The sequence below is a fragment of the Trichomonas vaginalis genome, chromosome IV (assembly GCF_026262505.1).
Source record: "Trichomonas vaginalis G3 chromosome IV, whole genome shotgun sequence".
Taxonomy (NCBI): domain Eukaryota; phylum Parabasalia; order Trichomonadida; family Trichomonadidae; genus Trichomonas; species Trichomonas vaginalis.
Window position 1 is genome coordinate 2536741 of NC_067206.1, and position 26045 is coordinate 2562785.

General features: G+C 32.4%; 8 protein-coding genes and 7 pseudogenes across 15 annotated transcripts, besides 8 other annotated features; 9 read left to right on the forward strand and 6 right to left on the reverse strand.

The window, feature by feature from the left end:
* Positions 1-313: part of a mobile genetic element that runs on past the window's edge.
* Positions 217-313: a terminal%2Cinverted (terminal inverted repeat of Maverick-3 transposon ID:TVAGG3_0015170).
* A 536-nt stretch (positions 314-849) lies between these two features.
* Positions 850-1964, forward strand: TVAGG3_0015420 (negative regulation of peptidyl-cysteine S-nitrosylation; the record flags this gene model as incomplete). Its single annotated transcript, XM_001299290.2, has 1 exon — positions 850-1872. The coding sequence occupies one exon, from the start codon at positions 850-852 to the stop codon at positions 1870-1872; it is 1023 nt and encodes a 340-aa protein (XP_001299291.1).
* Positions 1965-2228: 264 nt separating this feature from the next.
* Positions 2229-2677, reverse strand: TVAGG3_0015430 (uncharacterized protein; the record flags this gene model as incomplete). Its single annotated transcript, XM_001299291.1, has 1 exon — positions 2297-2653. One exon carries the CDS (start codon positions 2651-2653, stop codon positions 2297-2299), a length of 357 nt encoding a protein of 118 aa, XP_001299292.1.
* A 610-nt stretch (positions 2678-3287) lies between these two features.
* Positions 3288-3368: a terminal%2Cinverted (terminal inverted repeat of MuDR-N2_TV transposon ID:TVAGG3_0015440).
* Positions 3288-3494: a mobile genetic element.
* A 3225-nt stretch (positions 3495-6719) lies between these two features.
* Positions 6720-6750: a terminal%2Cinverted (terminal inverted repeat of rnd_1_family_319/TvMULE1 transposon ID:TVAGG3_0015450).
* Positions 6720-8843: a mobile genetic element.
* TVAGG3_0015460 lies at positions 6910-7852 on the forward strand (annotated as a pseudogene). Its single transcript has one exon. A coding segment is annotated over exon 1 (943 nt).
* Positions 8813-8843: a terminal%2Cinverted (terminal inverted repeat of rnd_1_family_319/TvMULE1 transposon ID:TVAGG3_0015450).
* A 542-nt stretch (positions 8844-9385) lies between these two features.
* TVAGG3_0015470 lies at positions 9386-9638 on the forward strand (annotated as a pseudogene). Its single transcript has one exon. A coding segment is annotated over exon 1 (253 nt).
* A 323-nt stretch (positions 9639-9961) lies between these two features.
* On the forward strand, positions 9962-11377 carry TVAGG3_0015480 (annotated as a pseudogene). Its single transcript has one exon. A coding segment is annotated over exon 1 (1416 nt).
* Positions 11378-11565: 188 nt separating this feature from the next.
* On the forward strand, positions 11566-11883 carry TVAGG3_0015490 (protein of unknown function, DUF4106 family; the record flags this gene model as incomplete). The annotated part of the gene is made up of 1 exon (XM_051220013.1): positions 11566-11883. One exon carries the CDS (start codon positions 11566-11568, stop codon positions 11881-11883), a length of 318 nt encoding a protein of 105 aa, XP_051104999.1.
* Positions 11884-12026: 143 nt separating this feature from the next.
* Positions 12027-26045: part of a mobile genetic element that runs on past the window's edge.
* Positions 13299-13637, forward strand: TVAGG3_0015510 (protein of unknown function, DUF4106 family; the record flags this gene model as incomplete). The annotated part of the gene is made up of 1 exon (XM_051220014.1): positions 13299-13637. The coding sequence occupies one exon, from the start codon at positions 13299-13301 to the stop codon at positions 13635-13637; it is 339 nt and encodes a 112-aa protein (XP_051105000.1).
* TVAGG3_0015520 (uncharacterized protein) lies at positions 15308-15592 on the forward strand (the record flags this gene model as incomplete). Its single annotated transcript, XM_051220015.1, has 1 exon — positions 15308-15592. One exon carries the CDS (start codon positions 15308-15310, stop codon positions 15590-15592), a length of 285 nt encoding a protein of 94 aa, XP_051105001.1.
* Positions 16035-16139, forward strand: TVAGG3_0015530 (annotated as a pseudogene). Its single transcript has one exon. A coding segment is annotated over exon 1 (105 nt).
* Positions 16892-17311, forward strand: TVAGG3_0015540 (protein of unknown function, DUF4108 family; the record flags this gene model as incomplete). The annotated part of the gene is made up of 1 exon (XM_051220016.1): positions 16892-17311. The coding sequence occupies one exon, from the start codon at positions 16892-16894 to the stop codon at positions 17309-17311; it is 420 nt and encodes a 139-aa protein (XP_051105002.1).
* On the reverse strand, positions 18704-18994 carry TVAGG3_0015550 (uncharacterized protein; the record flags this gene model as incomplete). Its single annotated transcript, XM_051220017.1, has 1 exon — positions 18704-18994. One exon carries the CDS (start codon positions 18992-18994, stop codon positions 18704-18706), a length of 291 nt encoding a protein of 96 aa, XP_051105003.1.
* Positions 19017-19509, reverse strand: TVAGG3_0015560 (annotated as a pseudogene). The gene has a single exon. A coding segment is annotated over exon 1 (493 nt).
* On the reverse strand, positions 21729-22064 carry TVAGG3_0015570 (organellar and viral DNA polymerase type B; the record flags this gene model as incomplete). The annotated part of the gene is made up of 1 exon (XM_051220018.1): positions 21729-22064. The coding sequence occupies one exon, from the start codon at positions 22062-22064 to the stop codon at positions 21729-21731; it is 336 nt and encodes a 111-aa protein (XP_051105004.1).
* Positions 24051-24397, reverse strand: TVAGG3_0015580 (annotated as a pseudogene). The gene has a single exon. A coding segment is annotated over exon 1 (347 nt).
* On the reverse strand, positions 25193-25966 carry TVAGG3_0015590 (annotated as a pseudogene). The gene has a single exon. A coding segment is annotated over exon 1 (774 nt).

Below are 26045 nucleotides of genomic sequence, written 5' to 3' on the forward strand. Positions count from 1 at the left end.
ATCTTTACATTTACTCTTATTTCCAAAGAACGGTAACGGAGGTTTTGTAAAATTCATTTATATATAATAATAAAAATGTTTTTTCCTGAAAAGTGACAGAAAAGTGACAAAACATGAAAACATATATAATTTGTGAAAAGTGAAACATTATATAATGTTTTCGACCCAGAAGAAGGCTTCTTCCCAGAAGCAATGGAGGAAGAAGAAGAGTCCTCCGAATAAAAACTTCATTTATACTAAACATCAACATCAGGGCTAGAAGGCACGAAGTGCCTGGAAGCCCCACTACCTTTTTTTTTTTTTTTTTTTTTTTGTATATCATAGTTTTTTTTTGGTTTCGCAAAACATCCAAAAACAAATATGCTATAAAAGTGACAATTTTAGCAAAACGAAACCCTTAATCTATCGCTGCAGATATTTGTTGAAACTCTCATGCTTGTTCATTGCTACAAGCTGGAATGTAAAAGTATTTTTTATCGAAAAATATTATTGCAGAAATTAAATAAATATATGGCCATTATTGAGTTAAACATCTCCAATAGGATCCAAAGATATCAATCCAATATGAATTACTCTTATCATTTCAAAATCAATGATTGATTTACTACGAAGTACAAAGTTATCAAATTTTGATAAAATTGAATGTGTCTGAATTAAAATTTAAATGTAATAAGTGTAACTTCCACAATACCATACAAAACATTAACGAATTAATGCCATTGAAATTGAAGTTGTCAAATTTGTAAAATAATATTTTTCATTTTTTGAAATCAGAGATATATACTAAACAAATTCATTTTGAATTTCACAGATTTTGAATCTAATTTTATCGCTTGTACAAATTTTTATATGGAAATTGACGGAGTTGTGTATGGCGATGGCAATGAACAAGAAGAGAAAAAAATTTCTGGCCTTTTTGATATAGACAATCATCAAGATTGCCCTTGCTATGCATATTATACAGAGAGTACTTTAATATTCGAATTTGCTGCAGAATTGTTTGATAAAAAACCACTTTATCATATTAATTTACTTGGAATAATTGATTCTTCAATCATACCACACTTTTCTCATCAAAATGTCCAGAATATTGAAGAAATTGAAGCTGATTATGCGGCTGCGATTCTAATCATTGATTTCTTAGAAGATATTCATGATAAGAAGTCCCTCAAAACCGCATGTTTTACAGGAATGAGAAAAGATTTAATCAATTTACGTGAAGGATTTATTTTGATTTCAGATTTGATTCAGAAGAGCTTCAATTACCGCATTCCAGATATATCATCAATGAATGCATCTAATAAGAACAATGATTTCAAGAAAAAGCAATATAATACTTTTCGCTTAATTGGACGATCAATGATCTTCAATACATACGAAATTGATATTATTCGCTATGCATTACCATATCGCGAACGATTTTGCACTTGGAAGCTTCTTTATTCAGCGAATGAAGATGGTGTTTCATTAACATCTCTTTTTTCCAAAGCAAGGAAGAAACTCCATTTAATGCTATTCCTTATTGCTGATGACCAAACAAAATATGGCGCTTTTCTGACTCAAGGATTGAAAATTGAAAATGAATATTATGGAAGCGGTGAAATGTTCGTTTTCACAGCAAAACCATACTTAACACTTTACAAATGGTCAGGAAAGAACTATAATTTTACAACAGCAACAAAAACAGGAATCAGCATTGGTACAGGACCAAATGGAGCTGCAATCTTCATTGGCGAAGCATTAGAGTATGGATTCTCCGACCCTTCAACGACATTTGACTCTCCATCACTTACCACAGCTCCAAAAGTCAAGATTCTTAATGCAGAACTCTGGGAAGTTAGGAATCAAAATATTCAAGCGGAGAATTTGTAATTTCATATAGGTATGATATTCCCACGCGAATCATGCCACTAATATTATGTTATATATTGTCAGTATTGGTATTTTTCCATGGAAATTTTTATATTAAATAATTAATAATTATTTTAATACTGAGATATCATTTACCATTGAATTAAAGCTTCCCTTAGAAAGTCTGCTTTGTAGAACATAGCATTTAACCTTTGCTTTGAATATCTTTAGAAAGACAATAACAATTAAGAAGAAATATATATATAGAATTACTCATTTATAACACGATGTAGATATTCATCAGATAAGATATAAAAATTTTAGAAGTATAAAAAATATATATATTTAATACAAACAAACAAATGATTGCATAAGCACAATTGCATCGTATCCAATGCTGTAATAGTGGATCCAGCAACCAAAACAGAAAAAATAAAAATCATCTCTATTTTGAACCTGATGTACCATTAATTGATGAATTACCTCTTTCCATTTCGAGTATGAGTATCTTCTGAATCAATATGCCTACACCAACAAATATAATGGAGAGAAACAGTAATAATATTATTACAACTGTACACGAAGTTATGTTTTGCTGATCTGAAAAACTTTTGTATTTCGGCGGCCTTAATATACTTTTCACAGGTTTATTTGATATAATTGGTTTGATAATATTTTCAAGAGGAATACTTTGATCAATTGGCTCTGTGTATACCTTGATAACATCAGAAAACGTTACTTTCTTTGGTATGTTTTGAATTTCCAAGTCCAGCAAATAATCAGTGTCATTTGCATCACTCATTATTTCAAATTTATTTGTTTTTGCATCACTCAAAATAACCGTAAAATTCTCTGTCATTTGAAAGTCTAATAGAGAGAAGATGAAAAATGATGTTAATAAGATAGCGATTAAAAACCCTTCTGATGATGGTGAAAAAAATGAAAATCTTTTGCTGGTTTATAATTATCTCATCTCTTGTAAAGATTTTCATATGCAGGGAAAAGGACATATCGTTTATAATATGTCATTTAATTAATGCATATCCTGCAGATCACAGCTAATTTATCTTTGGTTAATATTTGCTAATTTTATTTTCTTCAGAATGTCAAGGTGAGGAGTGATATATATAAAAGGACAGAAAATTTTTCACTTTGTTAAAGTTCTAATAGATAAAAACATCAAGCACACTAACAGCAAAGAAATTTTATAAGAAAGGATTAATTTTTATTCAAGAGAAGAATAAATTAATTCCATCTTAGAATCATAATAATAACATATTTCATGGGATTTAATTCATGGAGAAAAGCGTATCTTGATTGAAGAAGCAAGCAGCATCATCGAAAGCAAACATATCAAATAAGGTATCAAGCTGAGAAATAGGCTTTGTGGCATTCATTACATCAGAGTTTTTGTCAATGACAATCTTCTTCGAGAGGTTATCGATTTTGTAATTTAATCGTCGTCGTTATCGATTTTGTAATTTAATCGTTATCGTCTTTTTCTAAACGTGCATTTTTACATTAAAAGCAATGCAACTCCAAAATTAATTGGTATTTAGACTTTAATTAGGTGCAGACAAACGAAATGCAGTCCAAATATTTTGGTGATATATGAATTACATAAATTTAGGGAAATTGAAATTATATCTTTTTAAATTTTTAGGAAAACAGATTTATAGAATTGTTTAAGTCATCAAAATAATGCAGACTTAGGTCAAATTTTCCAAATTTAATCATTTGCAAGACTTTCAAGCGACTTCAAAATGTCGAAATATAAGTCCAAAAATAAAATTACGATTACAGTCTATCCTCAATTATTATCACGCTAATTATTGAGTGACCCATGCGTTCGTATGTATGTAATACCTTTTAAAAAGGAGATGAGAGAGATAAACTACATTTACAATTTAAATCTGATGTATTTACTTGTTACATTTACAAATGTAAATGTTTCTCGTAATGTTTACATTTTGTAAGTATAACGAATAAAAATGACGCACTTTTTTACAAAGTCAAATTATGCGATACAACTTTACTTGTTACATTTACAAATGTAAATGTTTCTCGTAATGTTTACATTTTGTAAGTATAACGAATAAAAATGACGCACTTTTTTACAAAGTCAAATTATGCGATACAACTTTACTTGTTACATTTACAAATGTAAATGTTTCTCGTAATGTTTACATTTTGTAAGTATAACGAATAAAAATGACGCACTTTTTTTACAAAGTCAAATTATGCGATACAACTTTACTTGTTACATTTACAAATGTAAATGTTTCTCGTAATGTTTACATTTTGTAAGTATAACGAATAAAAATGACGCACTTTTTTTACAAAGTCAAATTATTGTTCGATTTTTGCAGCTTGTAAACGATTAATTGTATAAAGCAATTGATATTAGCACGACATAACTGAATAATTCTAATATTGAAATCAAAAGCCCTTAAAATATCATGATATTTTAATTTCATAACAAATCTAGGAGACTATTTGATGAAAACATATCCGATGTGGGTTTTGTTGTATTATATAACTTGTTATTGACTTCTTAGCTTTCCAAATTTTTTTCGATAATGAGAAAACGAATGAAAAATCAACATTTGGTCCATTTAAAATTTGATTTGTTTACATTTTTTTTACTTTTTGAATTTCAATTTATATTTTCCTCAAGAAATACTTTAGATTTTAAGAAACTAAATCATATAATCTACTAAGAAAATATATTAAATCCTATAATACTCAAAGTTTTGTGATAAATCCGATCTTTTTTATTTTACTTTTATTATGTTTTTGCAAACTTAAGGTCCTCACTAGGTAAAACATAATACTCTTTGAAGTTAAGTATTTTCACAAAGAGAGGACCAACAATATCAAAAGATTGAATAAAGATTTGTATTATTTTATTTATTTTTAAGAACATGTTTAAGAACCCTCATTATCTCCACGAATATTGCATATTTTTCTATTCTAAGACCACCAAAATTACGTTTTAATATAGAAAATAACATATTTATGTGATGCTAAAGTCGAAGTCCTTAAAAAATTAGTGTTAAACATCCATTTATTACAAAATTGAAGAAATATGTGTAAAATATAACACATAATTTAGTTATTTGACTCAATTATTAGTTATGCAATATCAGTTGTGTTTATATCTGCGTTATATCACGAGATGCATTGAATTGTCATAATTAGATCACCGTAAATCTTATCAATTTTTGATACACTTCCGGTGAAAAATTTAGCCTTGACAATAGGATGAAATATATTGTAAAAAAATAAATTTTAGATTTTGAAGTTTATCATTTCGAATAATGAAATATAAACAATACAAATTTTCTGTCGTTTCGAGATTCATAAATGATCGGAATCTTCCAGCTCCGACTGAAATAGAACTTTCGGAAGCTAATTTTCAAGACGAATCTTCTTTATTAAGATTTATTTTGGATATCCCTAAGGATTTAAGCTTTTCCATTGACTCATATTCAATGAATCTTTTGATACATTTCATTATCGAGCAATCTACACAAAATGAAACAATATTAAAATTCACAATTCAAAATATCACTTCTTCGAATATCTTTCAAATAGATTTGATACTACTGGAAAATTTATTCGAATATTTATCGCATTATATTAACCAGATTTTTTTCATTTTTTCATTAAAATTAATTCATTTTAAAGCTTTAGATAACATACAATACCTTTATTTATCAACATTTTCCGATCAATATGATGAGATATTACGTTTCATAAGCAGCAGTGACAATTCTCTCTATATCATCGATACATTTATTGCTTTGATTAAAAACAATATTCTTGACGTTGAATTCTTCCAAAACGCAGTTTTACTCAAGAAAGAAATTTTTTCTAGTATTATTGAGTACGAAAATCAATATTCAACTTATGCAATTGCAAATTTCTTTACAAAATTATTAAAATATTACCCAGGATATGCAACTGCTCTTCCATGTTCGGATATACTAATATCAAATTATTTCAACTTTTTTAATGACGTGAATTCAATTATAAATAACGAAGATTTTGTTTATCTTCTCAAATTTATAGTTTTATTTTATAAAGCAGTCGATATAACATCTGAGATGGCTTTAGAATTCATAAAAACACTTGAAATTCTGCGAAGTCTTTCTCCTCACTATTCATTTACAGAGTATGTAGTTCAGGGGTATTATTGTGTACTTCCTCTTATACCCATGCAAATTTCATCTACCGATTTTTTAAATTCACATGAATTTTTAATTAATTATGCAATTGAGAATTCAAATCTTCACAAATATTTGAAATTATATTCCAGATGTTTCCGCAGATTTGATAGCGATGAAATATTCAAAAATGTTTTTCATATCTTAAACCTTGTAGAAGTTACAACAGAATATTTATCAGAAAATCAGGATCTTTCTGAGAAACAGATCTTTATTTGCAACGATATCCTAACGAGGGTTAATTTAATTTAATTTTTATTTTTTATTTCAAGTTTGAGTAAACTTTCAAGATAATCTATATAAGCCTTTTGATGTTCTTCATCTAGATTCTTGTTTAATATGTGATGAATTTGATTTTTTTTTGAAAATTCAAGATAAAATTCTTTTTTATCTTGATCAACAACATGAACAATTCGAGTACAGCGTAACATTTCATCAATATTTTCTGTTTTCTTCGTTTCTAGATATTTTTCAAATATTTCTTGCGGAATCTCATTTTGATATACCCATTTATTTTTTTCCGGATGCTGATCTTTGTACTTAACGAAATATTGCTTGACTATTCGCTCAGAAACAACATATTCGATCTCTTTTCTCTTTCTCATTGAATATTTGTGACACTTTTGAATTCAATCAAATCAAAAATATTTGAAATTGCTAGAATTTTTTTCTTTCTCATGAATATTTGAAATGACTCAAAAGGAAAACTCGTTCGATTCAATTCAATTTTGAATCAGAATTTTTTAAGGACCAATAAATCAAATTATGTTAAGAAAATCTTTTTTTAACTCAGAGTATCAAAAGTACGTTAAACCTTCAATTTTATCTCATGTCGGAAAGCGAACCGACAATAGTGGAAGAGAATCAAACTATATCAGTATCCATCCAAGCTATTGTTGATGAAGAAAAAGGAGATGGAGCTGATATGCTGGATTTAATTCAAAATGAATTGAATTCCGTAAAAAATTGAAATATAGAATGGAAATACCTGAAAATCCCCAATTCCAATTCTCAAGGAAAGATATAGCAAATTAAAATTTACAGATCCTACAGAAGCTGCTATATTTATTGCAAAAGATTCATATAATTCTTTTTATCCATTAAATTTTGAGCAAGGAAAAAAGTTTCGTTGTCCTAACTGCCAATTTTGCATGGAGCTTGTAAAGACTCATGAAAATGGTCAACTTTTCTTCATTCCAGTAATTAAACACGAGCATAGAGCAAAGCAATGCAAGCCGAGTAACAATATACCAAAAATTCTTAAGTTGCAAGCAGGAAAAAAAGTCTATGAATTAGCAAATTCTGATAATGTTCCTCAATGCAAAGAAATTTTTGCAAAAGAATTGAATATTCCCAATGCAACTTATACGATGTTCCATAATATAGTAAATAAACTTAAAGGAACCACAAAGGGGATAGAATTCAATCTTACAATTATTTCTCAACAATTTTTTCAATCATAAACAAAATCGAACAAGGATTCTGCGAAATGATTTTAGTTAAAGAAGTTAACAATGAAATTGAATTGCATACATTTAAGAAAGGTGATGAATTACCTGAAAATTCAAAAGACTTTCAAATTTATTCATTTATTGTAATTCCTCCAATAACTCATTTTTACATGCAAACACAAGCTTTTTGCGGAATAATTCAAATTGATGGAACGTTTTTATTTTGTATTAAAAAAGGAAACTTACTCATTATTGGTACACCTGCACCAAATAATAGACTTATCCCTATTGCATTTGCATGGTCTGTTAGTGAAAATACGATAACAATTAAGGATATGCTCACTAAATTGAAATCTTTTATTCCACCAAGCAGATTCAAGAATATTTATTCCGATCAAGGTCCGGCAATTATAGCTGCTGTTAGAGAATCAGGCTTTTCTTGCGATCATAAATTTTGCTTACGTCATTTTGCAACAAAAAGGGAATACATCAATGTCTATTCCGAAATTGTTGAAGTCGCTTACGCAGACCATCCTCAAAAACGAATTGACTTGATTAAAAAGTTAGAAACTCGTTTACAAGAGGAATATCCAAACCGCGAAAATAATCAGGATCTCTTTAAGTACTTAGATAGTATTAACCCATTTGAAGGATTCGCTGACTACACCGCTGGCATACTCACAACATCTCTTATTGAATCCCTTAATGCCGAAATTAAAGATAAATGGGATACATATGAACCCGCCGAACTAATTATCCGTTTCATTGAACATGAATTCAATCTTGTTAAAAATGTTTTAACAGGTGATTTTAAATCAGATAATATTATCAAAAATCTAAATGAAACTTTGAAACATTCAGATATGTTTAGCTCGGTATTATATGATCCAATTCAAGAATTATATTATGCAACTTTTGGTCGCTATACATATTGCGTAAAAATTATGTCAGATTCACAATATTCATGCACATGTAAGCACATCGAATTATACGGATTACCTTGTATTCATGTAATCGCCGTATTGAATCACTTTTCGAACAAAAATCTTCTTAAAAATTTGAATGATGCAGTTCATGCTCGCTTCAAATGTTCAGAGTTTATGACTCCTGTGGAAGATTTAATGAAATTTTATGTTGACCAAGCATCTTTAAAAATTCCCGGAATAAATTTCAACCTGGGAGAGATTGAAAAATTAAGGGGAAAAAGGACTAGGATTAAAGCATTTTACGAAAAGTGATGCTGTGTTGTTAGTTATTTATTTACTTTTTTTAATATTTTTTAAAAAAATAAAAGAAAATTCAAATAATTTTGTATCTCCCATGATATATCGACCCACGAGTACTAATGTGGCTATAATTAGAGATTGCAACTCTATTATGATCATAGTCCGGTGATATACAATAAGATTCAAATTTTGAAAGAATTAAATTAATAAAATCCCGGTGAAAAAAATAAAAACAGCTTCTAAAAGTATAGTTATCTTAAAATACGAACTTTAACACAAGTTTTTTGATCCAATAGAAAATTGAATTCTTTGAATAAATAAAATATTTTATGTATTAACAAAAAAAAAAAAAAAAAAAAAAGGTAGTGGGGCTTCCAGGCACTTCGTGCCCTCTAGCCCCGAAGATGTTTAGTATAACTTTGTCCGGACAAGTAAGGGTCTATCGTCGCTACAGGAAAAGTTACAGGCGTTCCAAGGAAGTAAACTTTGAGAAGCCTTTTCCCCTTATAGAATGAGATAGGACGGTTATTTTACAAAACTGACAACACTTTGACCGAGTAGTTTTTTGTGCTGAACAAAAAGTGTCATATAAACATCTGTCAAAAACCGCTTTTTAACTTCACTTAAAATGCCACGTAAGCTACGTAAGAATATACGTAAGAGGAAGGGAGCATTGAAACATCCAATAGTAAAACTGACACCACAACAACAGTTGCAACAACAAATGATGAATGACCCCACTATGTTGCAACAAATGTCAAGCAACCCTATGCTTTTAAACCGAGTTATTGGTGCACAGAGTGGAGGTTTAAGAGCGGCACTTTTAGCGAAAATGGCAGGCTATGGTGGAGCTGCAGACGGAACAGCTTATAACCCTCAAAGTCAAAGGAATTTGAGTTCACTCAAAAATCAAATAACAAATGTCAAAAAGTCAAACATAGACATACAGAAACAAATAAGTGAAAACGAAAAGAAACTAGAATATGACAGACACACAAAGAAACTCAATGAGTTAAACGTAGAGAAAAAGAAGAAAGAAGAACAACTGAAAGAACTAAGTACAGAGGAATATGCGAAAAAAGTGTCAGAAAAAGCAGCAGAAGTAGCAAAAATGGAACAAGATGTTATAAATTTGAAAAACCATACTACTCAATATAAAGTACTGAAAGATGAAGAGATAAAACAAAAAGCCCTGAAGACATATATGGATAGCGATGAGTATAAAAAGAAGTTGAAGCAAATGTAAAGGCAGAAAAACTTTTACAGTTGCAAAACCAAACCGTACAGTATGAAAACTTAGCACAAGAAAGTAAAAATAACGACGCAGCCATGCAAAAGGCAATGAAAAGCGCAGAATATATAAAAGCTAATAATGACTGGTTAGATGCCCAAGCCAACGCCAAAGCAGCCCAACTTATAGGGTCAATAAGGACAAAAATACAAGCGGATGAAGACAGTTCAAATGAAGCTTTAATGAATGCTGACTTTAAGAACGCCTTCGAAGCTCTTCATAGTAAGGTGAAACTAGTGAACGACTTCTCATCTGGAAAGAAACTGAAATCTGAAGGTTTCGACAAAGAGTTAAGAGAAGTAGCACAAAATATGACGAAAATAACAGATGCAGCAACGAGACAGGCAGTTCAAAGTGCCTATGACGCCGTTAGAGCAACTGTTGTGGAAAGTCAAGAAAAAGAGTTACAACAGACCAAAACAGACCTAGTAAATGCTTTCTTAAAAACGAAAAGTCAGGTAGGACATTATGCTGCAGATGGAACATATGTGCCAGCTGGTGGAACTTATATACCAGCTGGTGGAACTTATATACTAGCTAGTGGAACTTATATACCACCAAACCCTCCAAGAGAAGCACCTGCACCAGGACTACCTAAAACATTTACATCGTCACATGGACACAGACACAGGCATGCACCAAAACCAACACAGCAACCAACAGTTCAAAATCCAGCACCACAACCAACAGTTCAAAACACTGCACCACAACCAAAACCAGCACCACAACCAACAGTTCAAAACACTGCACCACAACCAACAGTTCAAAACACTGCACCACAACCAACAGTTCAAAACACTGCACCACAACCAACAGTTCAAAACCCTGCACAGCAACCAACAGTTCAAAACCCTGCACAGCAACCAACAGTTCAAAACCCTGCACAGCAACAACCACAAACAGAGCAAGGACATAAAAGAAGTAGAGAACAAGGAAACCAAGAATTCTTAAAAATGCTTAAGGAAGACTATGGTTACCCAGATACTCTTGACTTTAGTGACAGATATAAAGAAGCTATTAGAAAGTTCAAGGAAGGAAATACTGACCCGAACCTATTTAGCTTTATGGTTCAGCATAAAATCGGATATAATTTCAAACCTGGAAAATACAAGCTCGCTAAGGGATATGATTTAATAGCATATCATCCAAATGACATGACTGAATTTACTCCGAGATATTTGGTGTCAGAGCTAAATGATAATTCAACTCTCTTCATGAAACGCGTAAAAAATAGAGACGGAACGAAAGAAGAAAGGTTTATGAGTCCGGATGACTTAGATAGGGAACTTTTTAAAAACGGTCTCGGAATATATGAAATGCCAGCAGATGAGGTACAAGAAACTCCACAGGAAGAAGTTCAGATACAACCAGACATGGAAGAAATAGTTCAGCAACAACAGCTAGAAGAGCCAGAAGGAAACGAACAAGTCCCTCCTTTGGAAACTACAGAAATAAATGACGCAAGACTGAAACATTGGGTAAAAGCTTTCCCATTCACAAAAGATATTGTTGGTAACATGGAAAGAAAACCAGAATGGCTACAAAAACATATATTTGGAAACGAGCTTATTCCATATGGACAAGCTCTGTTTGAAGAGCTTGAACCGGAAACTCAGGAAAGAGTCATGCAAACAATACGCGAAGACTCAAATACAAACTATGACAAAATCTTTCTAGGATATAGGTTACCTGAGATGGGCGACCAGAGCCCAAAGGCAAAAAGGACATGGAAAATTTACAACATACTAGGTGAACATGAGGCAAAGATGCAACGACTTGAAGCAGAGGGCAAGTTACCAAAAGCGACACCAAAGAAGAAGAGTAGAACAAAGTGAAAATAGTGAAGAAGTAACTTCATCTAGTGAAAGTAGTGGCAATGAAGGAAAAAGAAGAGTTAAAAACTCAGTCAGGAAGAAAGTAAAGCTTGGTACGAAACAATTATGACAAATAAATTCAACTATTCTATATTTTTACCCATATGAAATGTACGCCGCTCAGAATATAACGCCAACAGTTTTGGATGCCATGAACGGAAATGTTTCCGAATGGTATAACGAATGCGACAATGCCATTAGAAGGTCAAAATAGTTCCTGGAACTTACGAATATACAACTGCTGTTTCTTATGGAAACGTAGGTGAGTTTGGAGAAGGTTCTTCAACAACAGTAGATATTGCTTGCGACAGGTTTCATATTATTTCTATTGACAACTCATTCTTATACGTGGAACAAGACATTGAAATAAAGCCTTCTGCCAAGTTGTCTGACAAGAAAGGTTGCAATGGAATTTTCTATGTCGGATACCAATATGCTCCAGAAGTTTTCATGGGATATAAGATATATTCTAACTCTGACTTAGTTCAAACAGTAACATGGGCAAACTATGAATGGTTCGCTTTGAGAAACTCAGTACGACCACAAGCTAGAGAACAAACAGACCAGTATGCAAATATTGAGAAAATAAGAAGACTTGACCCTAACGTTCCAGGAGTTTATGTTAACCTTTCTGGTTCAGATGGAACTGCTGCCACTAAAGTAAAACTGAAACTTAGAGTTCCTTTGTCATCTTTCCTCATCTTCAGGTTTTTAAGATACTTGCCAAACTGGGCAGGAAAAATTTCTATTGAACTTACTCCAAGCAAAAATAACTTAGTCATTGCACCAACACAAGACCCATTCACTCTTACAGACGTAATGGGAACAAATAAAACGTCATTCGCCGACTTTTGCAAAGACAAAATTGACTTAGACTTTGGTTTCTCAAACTTCAACAATGAAGTAAACTATTATTTCAATGCTGCTGGAACTGCTTGGGACCCAGTTAAGTTCACATGCGAAAAAATTTGAATGCAAGAGAATAGAAAGCAGACTTGCAGTCTATATGTTGGACCCAGATATTTCAAATGCTTTAGCTGCCAAATATATTGCAGTTCCACTTATGTTCCCTATACACCAAATATCTGTCAAAGACTTTGCAGGTGAAGTTGAAACCAAAGTGCTGACCCAGGTGCAAGAACAGATATTGCTTTAACAACTGCAATGAAACATGCAGATACTATGTTTGTACTGTTCAGACGAACTATAAATGACTATTCTTGTTTCTACAACCCCGGTATTAAATATATATAAACATAGATGGCAAATATTATCCAAGAGAAGAATATTCTACAGTTGAGGATATGAGGTCATACAACTTGACATTAGATGCTATGAACTTTAACAACAACTTCACAACAACCATTAACCCTGAAATGCAAAGTTCTATTATGCCATATGTGAAAGTATGGACTCATACAGGAGGTCAAAAAACTCAATATACAAATGGAGACCGTTCAAACTTTTGGCTTGGCATTCCATTTGCTGACTCAGAAGACTTTATGGGTGGTATTTCAACTGTTGGTACTGTACAAATACAATATACTGGTGACAGAGACGGTCCAGATGAACTGAGAGCAAAGAAGTTTACAAAACCAATAGCACTTTTCACGGAAGATGCTCTTTTGAAGATTCGTTCGATGAAACCTGCTGGGGCTCCTCAGATTGGCATAACGACAGCTTCCATCGAGCAGATTTTGGCAGCAGGTCAGTAAGTTGTTCTTGAACTGACTTCTCTCCGTCAAATATTGACAGTACGCCAGTTTTGACATAATATTGTAAGATAAACTTACCTTTAGAAATATCTGTAAGTTTTGTTGTTATATTTTTGTCAACGTCAAGAACTTTCACCATTTCAGTTATACCAACTTTCTTTGCTTTATGGAAATATTTTGGTTCAGCAAATATTGCTATTCTATAACATTTACCATTGTTTGTGTAAAGAACTATTCTGTCAATGTATTTGTATTGTTTGTGTGTGTAAACTTTGTTCTGCTTCAATTCGAAGAGATACTCGAATACGTCCATCTTTTTATTCTAAGTAAAATGTCATTTCCGAAAAATAGAAGCGTAAGTGTTTCAAAAGGTTTAATGGCGGTGGCAGATGTGAAGTTAAATTCACCAACTCAAACAAACAGTCAAAGTGTTATTGTCAATGTCAAAGACAGAGATGTTGAAGTGGGGAAACCATACGAGGACGAAGATGGTATAGCAATTGTTCCTGTAAAAGAACAACCAACATATCCTGAAGTTAGCAGAGACTTAAGTTCTGTTGCAGATATTCGAAACGACTACCAACAACTGAAAGACAAACTTCAAACTCAGGAGAAGATTTGTCAAGCTTTAAGTATAATGTTAAACTTGGTCGAACACAACCCTGTAAAAGTGAACTCATATGTCATTGCACCTCATGAAGTTTTAAAGAACTATTGAAACTTTTGACAGAGGCAGACGATATAAACATCAAAGAAATAGAACCCGACATTAGTTGCTGTGGTGTTTCATATAATGTCATTGACAAGATATACGTTATGAAAGGAGGTGAAACGTTGAACTTAAAGTATAGTTTCCCAGACGTCATAAAAATATTTGACGACCACAACATTTCATTAAAGTTTATTTGCTAAGTAAAAATGTCAAAACTTCTTGAAAGATGTTTGAAGAAAAATAATATAGACTTTATTTCATGTAAAGGACTTTACACACTTTTGAACGATATGAAAGACCCTGTTTTGTTTGTTCGTGTAGACAAAGGAAAGTTCTATGTCTTTACAAAATATTTGAACTTCTTAGACAGAGAACTTCAAGAAACGCCATGTGAAAGTTTAGATGAAGTTCTTCTCCACTTTCAGAAAAACTTTTAAATATATATAAATGGCAGAAGATATAATGGTTTATACTATTACGACTAAAAACCCTGAGTCATATAATTCTATAACAACAAACTTACAAAGTCCTCAAGGACGATATTGTAAACTAACCTTAAACACAATGACGACTAAAGCCTGTTTTGCTCTTTGACACCAGAAGACTTTATTGTTGTGAATGGTAAAAAAATACTCCTTTGAAGATACTTACTCAGATATACACCAACAGGTTTTGTTGACTTATTTAATACTTTAAGTACGGGTGTAACATGTGCTGCAACTAGAGCAGGTTTCATTATGTTTGGATGTCCGACTGAGTTTACTATAAACGATATGAGCTATAATACAAAACTTATTTCTGGTTTTTACTACCAACAGTTTCCTATAACAGGAAAAGGTGTCATACAAGGAATGTCTATTCCATTGACATTAAGCACACCAATCTTATATATTTTTCAAACTTAGGTTCAAAGTGTTATTCGAATGTCGACAGAAACTATTATGACCAAAAGATACTTATGCGTATAAACAATACTTTCTCTGCTGGTTTGCCTATTGTTCATTCGAATGCAGAATTTTCAACCTTAGTGAACTCAAACACTTTGGCAAGTATAACGTTGACATTAGTTGACGCAAACTTTGTTCCTGTAAAACTTTTATGTCCTATGTATTTGTCAATGACGGCAGAAAGTTTCGAATTGGAAGATGCAACTGGTGAAAGTATTGTATTACAAGAACAACTTCAACAACAAATAGCTCAAGAACAACAAATGCAACAAATGGAACAACAAAGTCAAGAATAAAAAAAATATTTTTTTATTTTTATAAAAATGTACAGAATAGATGTTTCAGATTTTTATGACTTCCAAGCATTCAGAAATATGTGTCCATTTCGAGACTATAACAAAGCAGTCGAGAATTTGAAACGTTTAGTCATTTATGTCGACTCTGCCCCAGAATGTTATGTTATGAAAGAATGGGATGTTGTCTTTAACAAACCAAGAGCAACAATAGTGTCTGAACAAGAATGTAGACAGAAACTTAAGAAAATAAAAGTTGTACAAGTTGGAATGAAGATGTTAGATGCTTGGGATATCTTATTGTCAAAGTTAGAAGATTTTTCAGTTCGAGGTATAAAGTTTTATACACCTTCTCCAAACTTCTATTCTATCTTCACTGGATATAAATACGAACAAGTAGAATGGAAAGAAAATATTATAGAAGCTTGGTTAGACCATGTCAAAGAAATTATATGCAATGGAAACGAAAAGGTTTATGAGTATATCTTATGTTGGTTTGCAAATATCTTACAACATCCAAGTGCTAAAAATGAAACTGCTCTCATTATAATTGGAAAACAAGGAACTGGTAAGAACACATTCTTTACAGATATCTTATGCAAACTATTAGAGGGCTATTCGAACCCTAATATGACAAACTTAGAAAACATCTGCGGTAAATTTAACTCCTCAATAGAGAATATGAAACTTATAGTTTGCAATGAACTTCAAAGTATAGATACAACAAAAGTTTTAAACTCAGATGCTTTGAAGAGTCTTATAACAGACAAAGTTGGAGTTGTTGAAAGAAAATATAAAGACCAAAGAGTTTGTGAAAATGTTGCAAACTTCATTATGGTTTCAAACAATACTGTTCCGATGAAGTTAGAAAGTTCTGACAGAAGATATGTAGTTGTCAGAACGTCAGATTCTCATATGCAAGATACAGAATATTTTGACGACTTAGCAGAAACTTTGACATCTGACTTTTACAACCACTTGTTCTCATATTTTATGACATTAGATATTTCAAAGTTCAATCCAAGACAAATTCCACATACCGAAGAGAGACAAACATTGTTAGAAGCAAACAAGAGTGTATATGAACTGTTCATAGATGAAACTGACTTTGAGTGTTTAGATGAAAGGTCATTGTACGATTCGTATAAACAATATTGTCAAGAATATGGTTATATGACAGCTTCTAAACGAACATTCTTGGCAAATGTCAAAAGTCTTTTAGACGTAAGAATGGTGTATATACAAAGAAAAATTTTTCTGAGTAAATTTTAAAAAAAAATATTTTTTTATCCGATAGAAAAGATGACAAAATTCATCTCAGTAAACAAGTACATGTCAGGACTTAAAGAAGAACTAGACCCATTCACATATTTGAATGTTTACTTCTACCATTTTGAAAAGTCTTCATTCAGCAAAGTTTGGAACATCGAACCAGTTAAGTTTGCTATTGTGACTAAAAATGGTGCGAAATTTGAAGACTTAGACATAGAAGGTTTGTTAGCAGTCAAAGAAAGTTTTGACAGAAGGTTTTCAAACCTTAAAGAAGGCAAAGCATACAAACTTGTTATACCTTATGAACCAAAGAAAGCAGACGACTATGAATATTATGAGTCTAAGATAGTTGAAGTTCAAGGTAAATTGGGTAAAAAGATTTTAGAGTCTAAGCCAGTGTTTGCTCCTAAAGAGGAAGAGAACATTGACATTGACCCAGAAATGTTCTAAAAATAAAATTTTATTTTTACATGTCAAATTTCTTTTTCTCTGGAACTGGTTCAGGTTCTTTCTTCTCTTCTACTTTCTTTTCTTTCTTTTCTTTCTTCTTCTTTTCTGGTGGAGTTATGTCAAATTTCTCCGAACCATATTTATGTAAAAGTTCTTTGTCCTTTAATAGCTCATCTATTCTGTTTTCTATTTCATCTTCAAGAACAGCGCATGTGTCTTCTTTGCATTCTAAGAACTTTTGTTGGACTTCATCTTTCCAATCGGCGTCATCTCTGTCAACAAGTCTGTCATTGACAAATTTTAAGACTGCTCTGCTTAATGTTTTATGGTTCTTGTCATATTCCCAGAAACAGAACTTTAGAACAAATTCACCTTTCTTGTTTACACTATGTAAGATTTTATGGTCGACAGATGTTTTGCTGTCGAAAAGCTTGTCTCGAATATAGATAGCGAAATCGCTAGACATTTTCTAAAAGATAAAAATTTTAATTTTTCTAAAAATATGTTAGAAAAAAAGTTTGCTGACATTGACAAGAAATTTGAGAATGTTTTAAACAAGAACAAGAGGAAGTTAGAAAATGCTCAGATAAAGCCTATACATGACAAGTTCTTATTTGCTCAGAATGATATAACAGGTCTAATTGCACCACCTGGGTCGGGTAAGACTTTCACTTATCTTAAAATGGCTGCACAACAAAAGAACTAGATGAGAAGAACCCATTCTATGAGTTAGTTGTTATTTGTAGTACTTCTGGTCAATTTGACCAAACCGTCAATTCGTTCAAAGATATTATAAAGAAGTCTAAGTTAGTATGTATAAAGGATACTGAGTTGTTAGATTGGATAAAGAAGTACCAAAGAAGAGTTTTGAAGTATAATGCTATAAATGAGTATATAAATTCGAAGTTTAAAGACCCAAATGAGGAAATGCAGAGAATATTAGAGAAGAAACACTTCAGAAACAAACAGAAAGAGATAGAATACATTTCGAAGAAATTGCAATCTTACGATTGGAAAACGTACCCTCATAGATGTCTTCTTATCTTAGATGATTTCGCCTCTCATCCTTTGTTAAAGAACAGAGAACAAGATATGTGTCGAATTCTTAAGAAGCTCAGACACTTTAACATTTCAGTTGTCATTTGTGTACAGACAGCAAAGAGTTTAAGTAAGGATGTTAAAAGAATACTTACTGACATTATACTTTTCCCGGATTGTCCGAAGACGATTTCATGGAACTTATGAAAGAGTCCATGGCAGGTAAGTTTGACAGATATGAACTATGGGAGAAGTATAAAGTCATACAAGACCCTCATACTTCTTTCAGAATTCATATCTACGCGAACAAAGTTCAAATTGTAAAAAGTCAAGCTTGAAAAATAAATGGTTCATTTACTCTACTTGTTTGAAGTTGTCAAAATACTCTGTTATTTTTTCCTTTAACAATGGCAAATCTTCTTTGAAGGTAAGTATTGTACAACCTTTCATATCATAGTGTGTTTGAGGTAACGTATCTTGAACTATTTGTTTCACATCTTCATTTGGGGTCATTGAAATCGGTAAGTTTTCGCGATAGAACCAATTTCTGTCAGATTTGTAAATCTTAGCAAGGTCGTAAAAGCTTTTGTTGTTTCTTCTGACTAAATGCAACATAACCATATCTTTATCTTCTTCATTTTCCATCTCTTCAGTATAAATCATATACTTATAGTTCTTTTCCTTTCCTTTTGGTACCGAACGTGGTATTCTTTTCTGAATGCTTTTGTCTTTTGCTTCAAGCTTGTTCTCTAGCTCTTCACGTTCTTGTCTATGAATTTCATCTAACATCATGAAAATATAACAAGCGTAACGAGGTGAAGCCCACATTGCAACAGCATTTACAAGAAGTCTATGTACATACCAGCCTCTCAAACCATTTAGCAAATTTTTACGATTTTCGTACGGAATCTCGACCGCGGTTTTCCTCGGGTCGCAAACATATGAGGAAATTCTTCTAAAAGTTCTTTTGTCTGTTGGTTTTCAAACCAATGATGTGCTTGCTTTGTAGAACGAAGAGCATTCAAAATACTTTGCATTTGGTACATGTCATCTTTGACTGAACGAATGAGACGTAACTGTTTGTTATACTGTATGTACTCGTATTCTTCATTTATAGCTTCATGGACTATAACTGTTGTTGTGTTCTCGGTTGTTGACATATCTGTCCTTACATACAAAATAAAAAAATAAATAAAAATAAAACTAACTTTATTTTTTCTATCTTAAGGAAATTCATGATTTTCATAGAGTTTTGGCGACCCAGATAAAAGTCGGTCTCGCTGTGCTTCATGATTTTCATAGAGTTTTGGCGACTACGTTTTTTAACGTACTCGCTGTTCTTCACTGTTTTCATACGGAATTCAGCAAAAATATATTTTAGGGTAGAAGGTTAGATCTAACACGTTTTCTACCCTCGTGAATTTTCATGACTTCTTCGTAAATGTTTTGTCAAGACTTCTTCGTAAATGTTTTGTCAAACATGAACGTACATGTTTTGTCAAAACTTCTTCGTAAATGTTTTGTCATGACTTCTTCGTACATGCTTTGTCAAGACTTCTTCATCGTAATGAGCGTAAATGTTTTGTCAAGACTTCTTCGTAAATGTTTTGTCAAAACTTCTTCGTAAATGTTTTGTCGAAACTTCTTCGTAATGAGCGTAAATCAGACAAAAATAATGTTTAGGTGAAGAGGTGCGATCTCACCTGTTTTTTCACCTGTTTTCTCACAAGCGTTTTACATGGTAAACGTTATTTTTACATGTATTTTTCAGCAACTTCGTCAAATAATTTTATAGCTTTATCTATCTCATCTACTTCAAACGTTTCTTTACCTTTCGTGGGAGCACCATACATTTTCTCAAACTTTTCGAGTAGTTCTGTTTCAGCAGCTCTCATATCGTTAACGAACACAACCTTGACTATATTGACTGTACTCTCATATCTTTGAGTTATATTATATGTTCTTCCTATCTTATATCTTTGTGTTGAAGTCCTTCGGTTTCTGAACGATGTAAAGTAAGCCTTCACTGCAACGTTCCGTATCGAATGAACCATATGTTATGAAGTTATATCCAACAACTGGGTCTAACCATAACAAAACTATTGGTATAGACTTTTGTCGATGAATATGCTGTAGTTCCATAGAATTTTACCGATATCATAAGCTCAGGATTTTTGTCAAAATTTTCTGAGTTGAAGCAATTCCAACCCAATGGTATGTTTTCTTTCCAGATGGAGATAAAATGTCTGACAAAGAATATTTGTTGTATTTCTTTGAGTATCTTACGTTTAAATCACCTATTCTAACCAATTTGGTGTCATTGTCTATCTTTTTAACTGTTTCAAACTCAGTGTTTGTCATATATGTCTTTACATACAAAATAAAAAAAATATTTTACAAAAAACTAACTTTATTTTTTCTATCTTGTATAAAAGATATGATTTCAGGGATTTTTTTGACGAAGTGCAAAAGTTCTCTTCGTAAAAAAATAACAGTTATATAATGAAATTTGGTCATTTTTTCACGATTTTCATGAGTTTTAGGCGACCCCGAAAAAAAGTCTGGGTCGCAATTTTCACGATTTTCATGAGTTTTAGGCGAGTAAGATTTTCTATCTTGTATAAAATATATGATTTCAGGATTTTTTTTACGAAGTGCAAAAGTTCTCTTCGTAAAAAAATAACAGTTATATAATGAAATTTGGTCATTTTTTCACGATTTTCATGAGTTTAGGCGACCAGGTTTTTTCCCTACTCGCAATTTTTTACGATTTCGTACGGAATCTCTACCCGCGGTTTTCCTCGGGTAGCAAACATATGAGGAAATTCATGAAATTTGGTCATTTTTTTACGATTTTCATGAGTTTATGCTAGACCGAAAAAAGTCGGTCTAGAGAAATTTCACTCAAAAGTTCTTGTGTGCTTTGGTTTTTGAACCAATGTCTGTATGTTTGGTTTCTGAACGATGTAAAGTAAGCCTTCACTGCAACTGCATTTACTAATAGTCTATGTACATACCAACCTCTTAAATTTATTGGCAATTTTTTACGATTTTCGTACGGAATCTCTACCCTCGGTTTTCCTCGGGTAGCAAACATATGAGGAAATTCATGAAATTTGGTCATTTTTTTCAGCAAAAATAATGTTTAGGTGAAGAGGTTAGATCTAACCTGTTTTCTAACCTGTTTTCTACCCCAGTTATTTTATAAGCGTTTCACATGGTAAACGTTATTTTTGGAATTTTGTGAAAACTCAACGGTTTGACACAAGCCCTAAAAATTATTTTACTCAGAATTTTGGTCATTTTTCAGCAAAAATAATGTTTAGGTGAAGTGGTGAGATCTCACCTGTTTTCTCACCTGTTTTTTCACCTCTTTTTTTCACAAGCGTTTTACATGAATTGTACGATGTATATTTGAAATCCTAAACAGTTTTGTAGCTTCTATTTCTTCTTTTAGTACATCGAATGTTTTAACAATGCCGAAGGTTTCTTTATACTTCTTCTTGACGTCAGATAGAAGGAAATCGTCAGCAGTTGGATAGTTTTTGTTCAGAAATTCTAACATGTCCATTTTATTTTCTGCTGGCTTTTCTGCTTCTTTCTTTAAGTCTGCATAGTCGTTTCTCATTCTTTCTATCTCTTTGACGGAGTAGTTATATTTCCTCATTGCCGCTTTACATTTAGAACATTGCGGGTTCATTTTTGCGTTATACATTGAAATAAAACCAGCTAAAACAACTAAAGCGTCAATGGTTTTCTTTAAATCTGAAGCAGTTGGTTTTATCTGTTCATTCCATACCTTACCTCTTCTATCTTTATCTCTTATCTGCCATACACATTCAGCAACTAACGAAACAAAGTTGTCGTAGGTCTTAAACTCCCCGGATTTATATATGTCAGAGATGTTCTTATATACCATGTCGCAATCTTTGTCCATAACTTTATGGTTGCAATGAAAACCAAGGAATTCATAATTTACCTTTCGTATGAACTTCTTTATTTCTACTGAGTCAGTTGCTTTGACTTCAATTTCGTCGAATTCAGGAATAGTGAGCTTTTGTTGTTGGATTTCAGGCAATTTGGGTAAATGGTCAATAATGTCCTGCATGTCATAAAGATACTGTTCATTTTCTTCATCTTTCGCACTACAGTCTAAATTACTTGTTAAAAGTTCTTGCTTTATCTTCTGGATTTCTGTTTCGAAAGTATATGAAGAAGGAATGAAGCTTTTCATTTCTACTAACATAGATGTTGGATTCATGACTAACGAGTTTGGTGCTGTTGTTTGAATTGTTGTTGTGCCGATTGTTGACATTTCTGTTCTTACATACAAAATAAAAAAATAAAAAAAAATAAAACTAACTTTATTTTTTATTTCGGGAAAATTCATGAAAATTCAAGAGGTGAAAAAAGAGGTGAAAAAACAGGTGAGATCTCACCTCTTCACCTAAACATTATTTTTGGGTCCTTTACACTCATTACGAAGAAGTCTTGACAAAACATTTACGAAGAAGTCATGAAAATTCAAGAGGTGAAAAAAGAGGTGAAAAAACATTTACGAAGAAGTCTTGACAAAACATTTACGAAGAAGTCATGAAAATTCAAGAGGTGAAAAAAGAGGTGAAAAAACAGGTGAGATCTAACCATCTACCCGACATTCTCGTCAAATACAAAAAAATGACACTTTTTCATTAGATAACTGTTATTTTTTGACGAAGTGAAGGTTTGCACTTCGTCAAAAAAATCCCTGAAATCATATCTTTTATACAAAAAAATACAAAAAATGACACTTTTTCATTAGATAACTGTTATTTTTTGACGAAGTGAAGGTTTGCACTTCGTCAAAAAAATCCCTGAAATCATATCTTTTATACAAAAAAATACAAAATAAAACTAACTTTATTTTTTCTATCTTAAGGAAATTCATGAAAATTCAAGAGGTGAAAAAAGAGGTGAAAAAACAGGTTAGATCTAACCTTCTACCCTAAATTATATTTTTGGGTCCTTTACACTCATTACGAAGAAGTCTTGACAAAACATGTACGAAGAAGTTTCGACAAAACATTTACGTTCATGTTTGACAAAGCATATACGAAGAAGTTTCGACAAAACATTTACGAAGAAGTCTTGACAAAACATGTACGATGAAATCATGAAAATTCAAGAGGTGAAAAAAGAGGTGAGAAAACAGGTGAGATCTCACCTCTTCACCTAAATTATATTTTTGGGTCCTTTACACTCATTACGAAGAAGTCTTGACAAAACATTTACGAAGAAGTCATGACAAAACATTTACGAAGAAGTCATGACAAAACATTTACGAAGAAGTTTTGACAAATCATTTACGATGAAATCATGACAAAACATTTACACTCATTACGATGAAGAAGTCTTGACAAAACATTTACGAAGAAGTCTTGACAAATCATTTACGATGAAATCATGACAAATTCAAGAGGTGAAAAAAGAGGTGAAAAAACAGGTGAGATCTAACCTTCTACCCTAAATTATATTTTTGGGTCCTTTACACTCATTTACGAAGAAGTCTTGACAAAACATTTACGAAGAAGTCATGACAAAACATTTACGAAGAAGTCATGACAAAACATTTACGAAGAAGTCATGACAAAACATTTACGATGAAGTCATGAAAATTCAAGAGGGTAGAAAACAGGTTAGAAAACAGGTTAGATCTAACCTTCTACCCTAAATTATATTTTTGGTCCGGGAACAACTTTCTCTCAATTGGAGCTGTAGCATACTCTTTGCGTAAACGGTTCAGACCTTCTTCGAACTCTTGGTCTCTCTTCGATTTGGATTGAGATTGGAATTGCTGGGGTGGAGCTTGCTGGAACATCCAAGGGTTGGGGAAGTAAGGCATAGGCAGAGGAGGGTAGTTCGAGAAGCCTTGTGGTGGGTAGTAACCTTGAGGTGGAAATTGGTAGTAAATCGGAGGTACTTGCTGGAACTGAGGTTGCTGAGGAGACTGTTGTGGTTTCTTTAGGTTCCTCTGGTTGGAATGGACTGGGTTGGTGGGACGTGGGACATTCGTTTGTGGCTTAACCGTCGGACCACCAACGATAAAAATCTCTGCTACTAGCAGTACTCTACTGACAGTAGCAGTACTTTTACTGACAGTAGCAGTACTTTTACTGACAGTAGCAGTACTTTTCTGACAGTAGCAGTACTTTTTCTGACAGTAGCAGTACTTTTACTGACAGTAGCAGTACTTTACTGACAGTAGCAGTACTTTATCGTCGAAAACCCTCTCAAATTTCCTTTTTACTGACAGTAGCAGTACTTTTACTGACAGTAGCAGTACTTTTACTGACAGTAGCAGTACTTTTACTGACAGTAGCAGAGATTTTTATCGTCCAACTTTACAAATGTAAACTTATATCGTTCTATTTTCTTCACTAGGGTCTAACACCAAAAGTAACCTTACAAATGTAAAACTTATATCGTTCTATTTTCTTCACTAGGGTCTAACACCAAAGTAACCTTACAAATGTAAACTTATATCGTTCTATTTTCTTCACTAGGGTCTAACACCAAAGTAACCTATTGTACATGAAATTTCACTGCATAAAAGGAAAAAACCTGCGCGAATCGGGATTTGAACCGAGGTCTTCGACGCCTTTAACGAGGTAGCCCATACCACTGAGCTATGAGCCGCTTGCATATTCACAAAAATAAATTGTTTTCATGAGTTTTCTACGATGTTAGAAAAAATGTTATTTTCTAATATCTTCACATTCAATACTTTTTCAGCACTTTTCCGTAGTTATATATGAAAGACAATTCGAGATAAAAGTCATAGTACAATGGAATAATATGTTGCACACCATTTGTTGTGAACCAAACTTGAAAGTCAGAGAAACTGTTACTAGGTGGTTCGTAGAATTTAGAAGCAAAGTCATAAAAGTCCTTACCAATACATAGAAAACTATTGTTGCTTGAACTGAAACTTGCATGACACATAACATTTTGAGGGTCAAACACGTTTCTATAAACTGTCAAATCTGCTGGTGGAAGTATAAATTGAAATGGACCATCTGGTGGTAATGGTTCGTTCTGGTTTAGTAACCGAAGAAATTGTGCCCAAGAACGTTTGTCTACTTTCCAAAATAAAAACTCTGTATCTCTTGGAGGGTTAATTTCAATCTTTTGAAATGAAACGGTGGAGTTCATCTTGTCATATTCTAGTTTCAGATAGTATGTTCCATTTAGTAAAGAGTCGTATTTTTCTTGAAATTCCCAATAATATTTGTTCATTTGAGTTTGAAAGTCATTTAGAGTTTTCTCAAGACTTTCGTCTGAACGAACTGTAAAGATTCTCATTTCGTCAAATTTGTCTATTAGACCATCAGAACCTTTATACTGCCCATGAAAATATACTGCGAACATAAATGCGTTAGTTCTATTTGAAAACAAAACTCTTCTAAATCCTATTGCCTTTGCATCTGAAGGACTTTGAAGCCAACGAATTGGATAGTCAAACCTGTATGCTCGGGATGAAATTTCTTCATCTGAAATAGTCCTACCAGCATTTGTAAAGATATAGTCTAACGGTTTTGTATCTGCTACTTTTGTTCTTTGTTTTTCAACCTGAAGCATTTAATATATGTAAAAATATATTGTTTTAAAATGGTATGCCATTTCATATTTCTCATCTAACAAACAAGTTTCCCAACGG